General features: G+C 43.5%; 1 protein-coding gene across 1 annotated transcript in view; it reads left to right on the top strand.

Moving 5' to 3' along the window:
* Window positions 1-13,583, top strand: part of RECQL5 (RecQ like helicase 5) — a 273,753-nt gene extending 260,170 nt beyond the window's left edge. The window contains exons 19-20 of the mRNA XM_053709050.1: window positions 11,220-11,295; window positions 12,045-13,583. Of these exons, the coding sequence (XP_053565025.1) occupies window positions 11,220-11,295; window positions 12,045-12,145 (177 nt within the window). The 3' untranslated portion in view covers window positions 12,146-13,583. The remainder of the gene's footprint in view (window positions 1-11,219; window positions 11,296-12,044) is intronic.
* The last annotated feature ends 222 nt before the right edge of the window (window positions 13,584-13,805 follow it).

The following is a 13,805-nucleotide window of genomic DNA, read 5'->3' as shown; positions in this document are numbered from 1 at the left end:
CTGCTGTTATTAGCTTAAGCTATGGAGGATTCTGATATATTAGAGGGTACTCCCTCTGTTCCAAATAGTAATACCTGTTTATATTGTGAAGAGGCTTTGGTATGCCCGCCCTCTCAATTATGTTCCACATGCCTTGACAACGTTATTCAGTGAAAGAAGGTATCACTGAGCCATCCACCTCTGAGGACTCGCCGTCCCGTGAGGTGCGTACTCAACATTCATCTCCTTCTACACATGCATCTTCCCGTAGCATGCTTAATCCTCCATCTGGAGGGGGCATTTTACCGCCAGATTTTACTGCGCAGTTACAAACAGCGGTGTCTGCGGCCTTCAGTGCTTCACCTCGCCCTGCTAAACGCATGCAAAAGGTTAAACATAGCTCTCCTGCCCCGAGGTCATCATGTGATTTATTGGATTTTACTGCTCTGTCTCAGTTATCCGAGAATGAGTTGCACTCTGAGGCTTCAGAGAATGAACTTTCTTGGACGGAGTCTGCTGCTTCTAAGCCTCCTGCTGCGGAGAAACCAGCCTTTAGATTTAAGATTGAACACTTACATTTTCTTCTAAAGGAAGTCCTGTCTAAATTAGAGGTTCCAGAGGCCAAGCTGCCTGATGAACCTTTGATTCCTAAATTAAACAGAGTTTACGAGGACAGGGTAGTGCCTTTAACTTTTCCTGTGCCTGTAAAGATGGCGAAGATTATTAAGAACGAATGGGACAGAATTGGATCTTCCTTTTCCCCTTCGTCTTCCTTTAAAAAATTATTCCTGGTCCCGGACTCTCAATTGGAGTTGTGGGGTTCCATCCCTAAAGTGGATGGCGCTATCTCCACGCTTGCCAAACGCACTACTATCCCACTTGAGGATAGCTCGTCGTTCATAGAGCCGATGGATAAAAAGATGGAAACTCGTATGTTTAAAAATACGGTATATTTGTTTCAACCGGCAGCGGCTGTTGCCGCAGTTGCTGGAGCAGCTACCTACTGGTGCGACTCCTTATCGGATTTAATTGAGGTGGAGGGTCTCCTTGACGTTATCCAGAAAAGAATTAAGGCCTTAAGAATTGCTAATTATTTTATCTGTGATGCAAACATGCAGATTATTTGCCTAAATGCTAAGGTATCTGGCTTTTCGGTTCAGGCCCATCGGGCACTCTGGCTGAAGTCCTGGTCTGCGGATATGACTTATAAGTCCAGACTTTTTTCTCTCCCCTTTAAGGGAAAGATTTTATTTGGTCCACGCCTGGACATCATTATCTCCACGGTTACAGGGGGCAAGGGTGCCTTCCTACCGCAAGATAAAAAGAACAAGTCTAAGGGACAAGTTTCTAATTTTTATTCTGATAAATCCCAACGACAGCAGTGCTCCTCTAAGCCTGAGCAAACTAAGAGTACTTGGAAGCCGGCTCAGTCTTGGAATAAGTCCAAGCAGAGCAAGAAGCCTGCCAAGACTGAATCAGCATGAAGGGGCGGCCCCTGATCCGGCTCTGGATCGTGTAGGGTGCAGACTGTCATTCTTTTCAGATGCTTGGTTCGGGGACTTGCAGGATCCATGTGTCCTGGAGGTCATAGCTCAGGGATACAAGATAGGTTTCAAGTCTCATCCACCCAAGGGCAGATTTCCCCTCTCAATCCTGTCTTCCAGACCAGAAAAGAGGGAAGCCTTTCTGGGGTGCGTGCAGGATTTGTCCTCCTTGGGAGTCATTGTCCTGGTGCCTATCGCAGAAAGAGGTTTGGGATATTATTCAAACCTTTTCGTGGTCCCATTGAAGGAGGGAACTTTTCGCCTGATTCTGGACCTAAAGTGCTTAAACTAATTTCTAAATGTCCCCTCGTTCAAGATGGAGATGATAAGGTCCATCCTTCCCTTAGTTCAGGAAAGGACAGTTCATGACCACTATAGATCTGAAGGATGCTTACCTTCACATTCCAATCCACAAGGACCACTTCCAGTTCCTAAGGTTTGCGTTCCTGGACCAGCACTTCCAGTTCATTGCACTTCTGTTCGGTCTAGCTACTGCTCCAAGTATTTTTACGAAGGTTCTAGGGGCTCTTCTAGCAGTTGCCAGAATCCGGGGTACTTGGACGATATGCTGGTACAAGCACCATCTTTTCGCCTGTCGGAAGACCATTCAGAATCTCTTCTCTCTCTTCTTCAATCCCACGGATAGAAGATAAACCTAGAAAAGAGTTCTCTTATACCAAGCACCAGGGTGGTATTCCTGGGTACTATAATAGACTCCATATCCATGAGGATATTTCTAACAGACCAGAGATGTTGCAAGCTAGCTTCGGCATGTCTTGCCTTCCGGCCCTCTGTGGCTCAGTGTATGGAGGTGATTGGTCTCATGGGTCCATCATGGACATCATTCCCTTTGCCAGGTTCCGTCTCAGACCGTTGCAACTGTGCATGCTGAGGCAGTGGAACGGCGATCATTTGTATCTGTCTCAACAGATTTCTCTAGATAACCAGTAGAGAGAATCGCTCTCTTGGTGGCTCTATCCAGATCATCTGTCCCGAGAGACATCCTTCTTAAAACCATCCTGGGAGATTGTGACTATGGACGCAAGTCTATCAGGATGGGGAGCTGTTTGGGGTGCCAAGAAAGCACAGGGCCTGTGGACTCAGGAGGAATGCTCTCTCCTGATCAACATTCTGGAACTTCGGGCAATCTTCAGTGCTCTGAAGGCTTGGCCACTTCTGGGTTTGTCCCATTTTATCAGATTCCAATCAGGCAATATAACCTCAGTGGCTTACATCAACCATCAGGGTGGAACGAGAAGCTCCCTAACAATGAGGGAAGTATCTCGGATTCTGGAGTGGGTGGAGGCCCACAGCTGACAATCCTTTCATCCGGGGGATGGTCTCTCTGTCCCAAAATGTTTGCATAGATATGCAACAGGTGGGGAATGCCGGAGATAGATATCATGGTGTCCTGTCTCAATTCCAAGCTACCCAGATATGGTTCAAGGTCCAAGGATCCTCAGGCGGAGCTAATAGATGCATTAGCAGTGCCTTGGAGGTTCGGTCTAATTTACCTTTTCCTGCCGTTACCACTGCTTCCTCGTGCAGTGGCCCGCATCAAGCAGGAGCAGGCATCAGTGATACTGATTGCTCCATCATGGCCGCAAAGGATGTGGTTTGCGGATCTGGTGGGGATGTCGTCATCTACTTCGTGGAAGTTACCTTGTCGCAGGGATCTGCTGAAACAAGGTCCTTTTGTTCATCAAAATCTAGATTCTCTGAGGCTGGCTGTGTGGAGATTGAACGCTTAGTCCTAGCCAAGAGAGGTTTTTCTGAGAGAGTTATTGATACTCTCATTCAAGCTCGTAGACAAGTTACTCATCGCATCTATCATAAGGTGTGGAGAACCTACTTATTCTTGTGTGAAGAGCGTGGATTTTCCTGGCATAAAGTTAAGGTTGCCAGGATCCTATCGTTTCTCCAGGATGAGAAGGGCCTTTCTGCCAGTTCCCTGAGGGGACAGATTTCGGCCCTATCTGTTTTATTGCACAAGAGGCACACAGAGCTTACAGATGTACAATCCTTTGTTAAGGCTCTGACTAGGATCAGGCCTGTGTTTAGATCTAATGCTCCTCCTTGAAGTCTAAATCTTGTTCTTAAGGTTTTGCAACAGGCTCTGTTTGAGCCTATGCATGAAATTGACATTAAATTGTTGTCCTGGAAGGTTATTTTTCTACTGGCTATTGCTTCTGTGCGCAGAGTATCTGAGATTGCTGCCTTGCAATGTGAGCCTCCTTATCTGGTGTTCCATTCTGATAAGGCTGTCCTACATACTAAGTTAGGTTTTCAAGAGATTGTGGTTCCTTCCTTGTGTCTCAATCCTTTTTCTTCAAAGGAACGGTTGCTTCATAATTTGGACGTGGTTCACGCCTTGATGTTATTTATTCAGACTACTAAGGATTTTAGACAAACTTCTGCCTTGTTTGTTGTCTATTGCGGGAAGCATAAGGGTCAGAAGGTCTCTTCGACTTCCTTATCTTTTTGGTTAAGGAGTTTTATCCGCTTAGCTTATGAGATAGCAGGACATAAACCTCCTCAGAGGATTACGGCTCATTCTACTAAAGTAGTGGCTTCCTCTTTGGCCATTAAGAACGAGGATCAGATTTGTAAGGCGGCTACCTGATCCTCCTTATATACTTTCTCCTGTTAAGTGTAGTCAGTCCACGGGTCATCCATTACTTATGGGATTATAACTCCTCCCTAACAGGAAGTGCAAGAGGATCACCCAAGCAGAGCTGCTATATAGCTCCTCCCCTCTACGTCATACCCAGTCATTCTCTTGCACCTAACTAATAGATAGGATGTGTGAGAGGACTGTGGTTATTAAACTTAGTTTTTATTTCTTCAATCAAAAGTTTGTTATTTTAAACGGCACCGGAGTGTGTTGTTTTCTCAGGCAGTATTAGAAGAAGAATCTACCTGAGTTTGTGTATGATCTTAGCGGACGTAACTAAGATCCATTTGCTGTTTTCGGCCATTCTGAGGAGCGAGGTAACTTCAGAACAGGGGACAGCGGGCAGGGTTCACCTGCAAAGAGGTATGTTGCAGTATATTATTTTCTAAGGAATGGAATTGACTGAGAAAATACTGCTAATACCGATATAATGTAAGTACAGCCTTAAATGCAGTAGTAGCAACTGGTATCAGGCTGATATGTATGTATGTTGGCACTGAAGTATTTCTGGGGAATGGCACTTCACTAAGAAAATACTGTATACATATAACTCATAGCCTTTCTGCAGTGAAAGCGACTAGCAACAGGCTTTTTAATAACATTTCATATTTTTATATTTAAAACGTTTACTGGCATGTTAATCGTTTTCTCTCTGAGGTACTTGGTGAAAAATTTTATGGGCATTATTTTTCCACTTGGCTGTCGTTTGTTTTGAATAAGATCAGTTTACTGAGCTTCCCCACTGTTGTATTAGGAGTGGGAGGGGCCTATTTTGGCGCTTTACTGCGCAGTAGAAATTCAGTCACAAGTCTTCCTTGTTCTCCCTGCATGATCCAGGACGTCTCTACAGAGCTCAGGGGTCTCCAAAACTAGTTTGAGGGAGGTAATCACTCACAGCAGACCTGTGAGACTGTGCTTTGACTGTGATAAAAACGTATATATTTTTATTTGTTATCCGTTTTTTAGTATTAAGGGGTTAATCATCCATTTGCTAGTGGGTGCAATCCTTTGCTAAATTAATGCATTTCATGTGAAAATTTGGTTGCTATAACTAATCCGGTTCATTGTTATCTCAACTGTGACAGTTTTTGTGTGCTTCTTAAAGGTACAGTAACGTTTTTTATATTGCTTGTAAATTCATTTGAAAAGTATTTTCCAAGCTTGCTAGTCTAATTGCTAGTTTGTTTAAACATGTCTGACACAGAGGAATCTCTTTGTGCAATATGTTCAAAGGCCAATGTGGAGCCCAATAGAAATTTATGTACTAATTGCATTGATGCTACTTTAAATAAAAGCCAATCTGTACATGTTAAGAAAAATTCACCAGACAACGAGGGGGAAGTTATGCCGACTAACTTTCCTCACGTGTCAGTACCTGCATCTCCCGCTCAGGAGGTGCGTGATATTGTGGCGCCAAGTACATCAGGGCGGCCATTACAAATCACTTTGCAAGACATGGCTAATGTTATGACTGAAGTTTTATCTAAATTACCAGAACTTAGGGGTAAACGCGACCACTCTGGGGTGAGAACAGAGTGCGCTGATAATACTAGGGCCATGTCTGATACTGCGTCACAATTTGCAGAACATGAAGACGGAGAGCTTCATTCTGTGGGTGACGGATCTGATCCAAATAAACTGGATTCAGACATTTCAAATTTTAAATTTAAGCTTGAGAACCTCCGTGTGTTACTAGGGGAGGTGTTAGCGGCTCTGAATGATTGTAACACGGTTGCAATCCCAGAGAAAATATGTAGGCTGGATAAATATTTTGCGGTACCAACGTGTACTGACGTTTTTCCTATACCTAAAAGACTTACAGAAATTGTTAACAAGGAGTGGGATAGACCCGGTGTGCCTTTCTCACCCCCTCCTATATTTAGAAAAATGTTTCCAATAGACGCCACCACACGGGACTTATGGTAGACGGTCCCTAAGGTGGAGGGAGCAGTTTCTACTTTAGCTAAGCGTACCACTATCCCGGTGGAGGATAGCTGTGCCTTTTCAGATCCAATGGATAAAAAGTTAGAGGGTTACCTTAAGAAAATGTTTGTTCAACAAGGTTTTATATTGCAACCCCTTGCATGCATTGCGCCTGTCACGGCTGCGGCGGCATTCTGGTTTGAGTCTCTGGAAGAGACCATTAGCTCAGCTACGCTGGATGAGATTACAGACAAGCTTAGAGTCCTTAAGCTAGCTAATTCATTTATTTCGGATGCCGTTGTACATTTAACTAAACTTACGGCTAAGAACTCCGGATTCGCCATTCAGGCGCGCAGAGCGCTGTGGCTTAAATCATGGTCAGCTGATGTGACTTCTAAATCTAAATTGCTTAACATACCTTTCAAGGGGCAGACACTATTCGGGCCCGGTTTGAAAGAAATTATCGCTGACATTACTGGAGGTAAGGGCCATGCCCTGCCTCAAGACAGAGCCAAACCAAGGGCTAGACAGTCTAATTTTCGTGCCTTTCGTAACTTCAAGGCAGGAGCTGCATCAACTTCCTCCGCTCCAAAACAGGAAGGAACCGTTGCTCGCTACAGACAGGGCTGGAAGCCTAACCAGACCTGGAACAAGGGCAAGCAGGCCAGAAAACCTGCTGCTGCCCCTAAGACAGCATGAAGTGAGGGCCCCCTATCCGGAAGCGGATCTAGTGGGGGGCAGACTTTCTCTCTTCGCCCAGGCTTGGGCAAGAGATGTCCAGGATCCCTGGGCGTTAGAGATCATCTCTCAGGGATATCTTCTGGACTTCAAAGCTTCTCCCCCAAAAGGGAGATTTCATCTTTCAAGGTTGTCAACAAACCAGATAAAGAAAGAGGCGTTTCTACGCTGTGTACAAGATCTTTTACTAATGGGAGTCATCCACCCGGTTCCGCGGTCGGAACACGGACAAGGGTTTTACTCAAATCTGTTTGTGGTTCCCAAGAAAGAGGGAACCTTCAGACCAATCTTGGATTTAAAGATCCTAAACAAATTCCTAAGAGTTCCATCGTTCAAAATGGAAACTATTCGGACAATATTACCCATGATCCAAAAGGGTCAGTACATGACCACAGTGGATCTAAAGGATGCCTACCTTCACATACCGATTCACAAAGATCATTACCGGTACCTAAGGTTTGCCTTCCTGGACAGGCATTACCAGTTTGTAGCTCTTCCCTTCGGGTTAGTTACTGCTCCAAGAATCTTCACAAAGGTTCTTAGTTCTCTTCTGGCGGTACTAAGACCGCGAGGAATATCGGTAGCTCCGTACCTAGACGACATTCTGATACAAGCGTCAAGTTTCCAAACTGCCAAGTCTCATACAGAGTTAGTACTGGCATTTCTAAGGTCACATGGGTGGAAGGTGAACGAAGAAAAGAGTTCTCTTTTGCCACTCACAAGAGTTCCCTTCTTAGGGACTCTTATAGATTCTGTGGAAATGAAAATTTACCTGACAGAGGACAGGTTAACAAAACTCCTAAATGCTTGCCGTGTCTTTCATACCATTCCACACCCGTCAGTGGCACAATGCATGGAGGTAATCGGCTTAATGGTAGCGGCAATGGACATAGTACCTTTTGCACGCCTGCATCTCAGACCACTGCAATTGTGCATGCTAAGTCAGTGGAATGGGGATTACTCAGATTTGTCCCCTATGCTGAATCTGGATCAAGAGACCAGAAATTCTCTTCTATGGTGGCTCTCTCGGCCACATCTGTCCAAGGGGATGCCCTTCAGCAGACCAGATTGGACGATTGTAACAGACGCCAGCCTGCTAGGTTGGGGCGCTGTCTGGAATTCCCTGAAGACTCAGGGATCATGGACTCAGGAGGAGAGTCTCCTTCCCATAAACATTCTGGAATTAAGAGCAGTTTTCAATGCCCTTCTGGCTTGGCCTCAGTTAGCAACTCTGAGGTTCATCAGGTTTCAGTCGGACAACATCACGACTGTGGCTTACATCAACCATCAGGGAGGGACAAGGAGTTCCCTAGCGATGATGGAAGTGTCAAAGATAATTCACTGGGCAGAGTCTCACTCTTGCCACCTATCAGCGATCCACATCCCAGGCGTGGAGAACTGGGAGGCGGATTTTCTAAGTCGTCAGACTTTTCATCCGGGGGAGTGGGAACTTCATCCGGAGGTCTTTGCCCAAATACTTCGGCGTTGGGGCAAACCAGATCTGGATCTCATGGCGTCTCGCCAGAACGCCAAGCTTCCTTGTTACGGGTCCAGGTCCAGGGACCCGGGAGCGGTTCTGATAGATGCTCTGACAGCACCTTGGGCCTTCAACATGGCTTATGTGTTTCCACCCTTCCCGATGCTTCCTCGATTGATTGCCAGGATCAAACAGGAGAGAGCATCGGTGATTCTAATAGCGCCTGCGTGGCCACGCAGGACCTGGTATGCAGATCTAGTGGACATGTCATCCTGTCCACCTTGGTCTCTGCCTCTGAGACAGGACCTTCTGATTCAGGGTCCTTTCAAACATCAAAATCTAATTTCTCTGAGGCTGACTGCATGGAGATTGAACGCTTGATTTTATCAAAGCGTGGATTTTCGGAGTCAGTAATTGATACCTTAATACAGGCTAGGGAACCTGTTACCAGGAAAATTTACCATAAAATATGGCGTAAATACTTACATTGGTGCGAATCCAAGAGTTACTCATGGAGTAAGGTTAGGATTCCTAGGATATTGTCTTTTCTACAAGAAGGTTTAGAAAAGGGTTTATCTGCTAGTTCCTTAAAGGGACAGATCTCAGCTCTGTCCATCCTTTTACACAAACGTCTGTCAGAGGTTCCAGACGTTCAGGCTTTTTGTCAGGCTTTGGCCAGGATTAAGCCTGTGTTTAAAACTGTTGCTCCGCCATGGAGCTTAAACTTAGTTCTTAACGTTTTACAGGGTGTTCCGTTTGAACCCCTTCATTCCATTGATATCAAACTGTTATCTTGGAAAGTTCTGTTTTTAATGGCTATTTCCTCGGCTCGAAGAGTCTCTGAGTTATCGGCCTTACATTGTGATTCTCCTTATCTGATTTTTCATTCAGACAAGGTAGTTCTGCGTACTAAACCTGGGTTCTTACCTAAGGTAGTCACTAATAGGAATATCAATCAAGAGATTGTTGTTCCATCATTGTGTCCTAACCCTTCTTCAAAGAAGGAACGACTTCTACACAATCTGGATGTAGTCCGTGCCCTGAAATTTTATTTACAGGCAACTAAAGATTTTCGCCAAACTTCTTCCCTGTTTGTCGTTTATTCTATACAGAGGAGAGGTCAAAAAGCTTCTGCTACCTCTCTCTCTTTCTGGCTTCATAGCATAATACGTTTAGCCTATGAGACTGCTGGACAGCAGCCTCCTGAAAGAATTACAGCTCATTCTACGAGAGCTGTGGCTTCCACTTGGGCCTTTAAAAATGAGGCCTCTGTTGAACAGATTTGCAAGGCTGCAACTTGGTCTTCACTTCACACTTTTTCCAAATTTTACAAATTTGACACTTTTGCTTCTTCGGAGGCTGTTTTTGGGAGAAAGGTTCTTCAGGCAGTGGTTCCTTTCGTGTAGAGATCCTGCCTGTCCCTCCCGTCATCCGTGTACTTTTAGCTTTGGTATTGGTATCCCATAAGTAATGGATGACCCGTGGACTGACTACACTTAACAGGAGAAAACAAAATTTATGCTTACCTGATAAATTCCTTTCTCCTGTAGTGTAGTCAGTCCACGGCCCGCCCTGTTTTTTATGGCAGGTCTAAATTTTAAATTAAACTCCAGTCACCACTGCACCCTATAGTTTCTCCTTTCTCGTTTGGTTTTGGTCGAATGACTGGGTATGACGTAGAGGGGAGGAGCTATATAGCAGCTCTGCTTGGGTGATCCTCTTGCACTTCCTGTTAGGGAGGAGTTATAATCCCATAAGTAATGGATGACCCGTGGACTGACTACACTACAGGAGAAAGGAATTTATCAGGTAAGCATAAATTTTGTTTTTTCTAAATTTTACAAGCTTGATGTTTTTGCTTCAGCTGAAGCAGCTTTCGGGAGAAAGGTTTTGCAGACTGTGGTGCCTTCAGATTAGGGTCCGCCTCTCTTTTTGTTTCTCCCGTTATCATTCAGTGTCCTCTAGAGCTTGGGTATGTTTCCCAACAGTAAGCAATGATGCCATGGACTCTCCTTATATTAAGAAGGAAAACATAAATTATCCTTACCAGATAATTTCATTTCCTGCTGTATAAGGAGAGTCCATGGCCCCTGCCCAGGTTCTCCGATAGGCAGCCCTCTGAATTATGTTTTTTTTCTGGCACCATTTTATACCCTGATATTTCTCATACTGTTCCTTGTTCTCTCAGCAGAATGACTGGGGGATGGGGGAAGTGGGAGAGTTATTTAAGCCTTTGGCTGGGGTGTCTTTGCCTCCTCCTGGTGGCCCAACAGTAAGGAATGTTTCCGTGAACTCTCCTTATACAGAAGGAAATTAAATTATCTGGTAAGCATGATTTATGTTTTTTTCATTGTTACATTGTTTAGATAAGGATGCTCTTTAGATAGTTGTCCTCTTAGCTTCAAATATATGTAGACAAAACTAACAGAGCAGTTTTGTATTCCCTTAGCTTTCACTCCAACTTACACATCCTCTATCTTTGTTTTAATTATTAGCAGTAAAACCACCATTTAGGTATTTGGACATGTCAGAAGTCAGCAGGATTTGTTATTTTTTTCTCCAAAAGGTGAGTTGTAGACAGAATTATAATTTACTAAACACATCATATGTGGCAGTATATATTCCAATAGCCTAAAAAAGTGTTGCATAGTGCAAAACAAAGCCTATTTATTCATGGGGAATGTATAGTATTTCATAGAGAATGAAGCCTAAATGTAGGGCAACACTCTTATTACAATGGGATGTTCAGGGTATGTAAAGACTTTTACCCCAAACCCAGGACGCTTGTGACGCATGATGTCATCTGTGATATTGTATGACTGTGCATATATGGGTATGTTACAGTGTGTGAAAAGTAACACAAGCTGCTTGTCTTTCTACACAGGACCTGTTTAAAAGCTTTGCACGGCAGCTCTCTCATTTTCTAGCAGGCGATAACAAGACCCCCCTGCGGAGGAATGGTAAGTTCCTTTGCTGCTTGTACATTGAGTTACTGGAGTGCTTATGTGGAGGAGAGACGATTGCTGGACACTACTGAAAAAGTAGTAAAAAGGGGCACAACACCAGAGTAACAGACAAAAGTAACCTGTAACTGTCATTGAACACCCCTCCACAAAACCGTGACATAAATGTGACCTTTAACTCTTCTTCAAAGCCTGACCACTCCACAGAAAGGTGACAACAATGTGAGGCCTGTACTCTGCACAAAAAGGTGACACAGTCAGAAGTCTGAGGCCTGTGCTCTGTACAGAAAGGTGACACAAAAGTTCACTTCTGTCTGTGTCACATTTTGGTGCAGATGGCCAGCCGCAAAAGGTTAAAGGTCACTTCTATCATATGTCACCATTTCGTGAACAGCACATGTCTCAGAGGATTAGACAGAAGTGACCTTTATCCCTCTGAGGCCTGTCCTCTGCATAAAAATATGACACAGACTAAAGTGACCTTTAGGCCTGTCCTCTGCACGGGATGGTGACACAGACATTAGTTACCTGTAACCCTGTAACAGAATGAGGATATTAATCATCAGACGCCCTCATCACAATTGTGACAAACAGAAATGATCAATACATCTTTGAGCTCTGTCCCCTAACCACAGACACTGACAGAAGTGACCTATAACCCTTAGAGGCCTGTCCCATCCTCAGACAATTGCTGCTTGTTACCATGACAGCAAGTAACCACTCTCATATTTCCTGATTCTCTGCAGTAAAAGAAGAGTCCCAGAAGCTGATCAAGACTTTTTTTAAGAACCGGAAAAACTGTGAAAGTGAGGAAGACTGGCAGGATTTACTGAGCACTGCCACGTGATGATCTCCTATCTGCCCAAACAAAATGGGGGTGCAGAGCTGCAGATCCTGCTCACACGGAATATCTATGCATAAACTGAGTAGACGCACTGCTACCTCAGCCTGCCGCGCTCAGCACTGAGAGGGGCGGCACACCTCCGAGGATGGCGGTTGTTCTATCTCTGGACATGTATATATAATAGCGTTCCTGCTTGCTTTTTTTTTTTTTATCTGGATGTATTTCCTGTCGAGTAACAGTTGCTGATATACCCCACACACTGAATGGACAAGCTGCAGTATATAGTATATATGATTGATTTTGTTCTTCTGTGAAATAGTGACAGTTGACTTGCACTAATATAACTATACAGCTGTGGTACTCAGGCTTAGGTCTGATCATGACCTGCAGATCTATAGACTGCTGCATGTATGGCTGCTGGTAATGGGGACAGCGCCATCTACAGTTCACCTGTGGTATGGCACACAACTACATGCTCATTTCCTTGGGATTTGGGGCTCACTATTTAACTGCTGCTATATGTTTGTCCCTCAGTTTGCAAATGTTGTAATACTGGGTTAACCTATTCATGGCCTGAAAATTCTTTTTTGGTGTATGAACTGGGTTGATTCTATTTTTTTCAGGTATTCTATTTAATCTCTTGGCTGGCAAATACATTGCAACCCTCACTGGCAGCCTAGGGGTTAACTTTCAGTCATATTAAAATACAAACAAACAAAGAGCTGCTGTTTTTGATAATTTCAATCTTCCCATTGCAGGTTTCTAACTGAAATTAAAATATCCTTAGAAATCTTAAAAGTATTTTTTTTTAACTTTGGGATACATACGTTTTGCAGTATTTTGTTGTTGCTTAACATCATTGTTGTACAATGTATTTCATGGGAACCACAGGGTTCAGAAATTAACACTTTTTCAGTTGGAAGCCTGCAGTGGAACACTGAAACCTTATAGAGACATAAAACCCAATCTTATTGTTTCCTGATTCCGATAGAACATTCCATTTTACTTCTATTATCTTATTTGCTTAGTTCTTTTGTTGAAAAGCATGCCTAGGTAGTCTAGGTAAGTGATTAGTGGCTGCACATACGGTATATGCTTCTTGTCATTGGTTCGCCCAATGTGTTCAGCCAATTTCTAATTACTGCTCCTTCACCAAAGGATAACAGAAGCATGAAGCATATTTGATAATAGAAGTAATGTGTTCTTTACAACTGAATGCTTTATCTGAATCACCAAAGAAAATGGTGGGTTTTATGTCCCTTTAACATTGTTTCAGGTTTGTGCAAAAAAAATAAAAGGAAGAAACAGTGGTAAAAATGCCTCATTAGCCATGAAATACGGGGACTTATTTATGTTTGAGACATGAGTGTTTATGTTAAACGTCTAAAGAAGAGGAAATATTCATTTTTTTGGTGAATAAAAAACAAACAAAAAAAGCAAATGTATTATTATTATTATACTTTATTTATTAAGCGCCAACATATTCCACAGCTCTGTCCATGGATAAAATTCATTTAAATAAAACAATACAAGACTTGTAAGATACAGGACAAAATTTACAAACACATACAGGAGGGATTGAGGGCCCTATTCCTAAAATGAGGTGATTTTTGATACTGTGATAATCGAAGACCAAATAGTTCAAGGAATCCCATTGAAAATT

Source organism: Bombina bombina, chromosome 1, assembly GCF_027579735.1.
Source record: "Bombina bombina isolate aBomBom1 chromosome 1, aBomBom1.pri, whole genome shotgun sequence".
Classification (NCBI taxonomy): Eukaryota; Metazoa; Chordata; class Amphibia; order Anura; family Bombinatoridae; genus Bombina; species Bombina bombina.
This window is presented reverse-complemented; position numbering and strand designations above follow the sequence as displayed.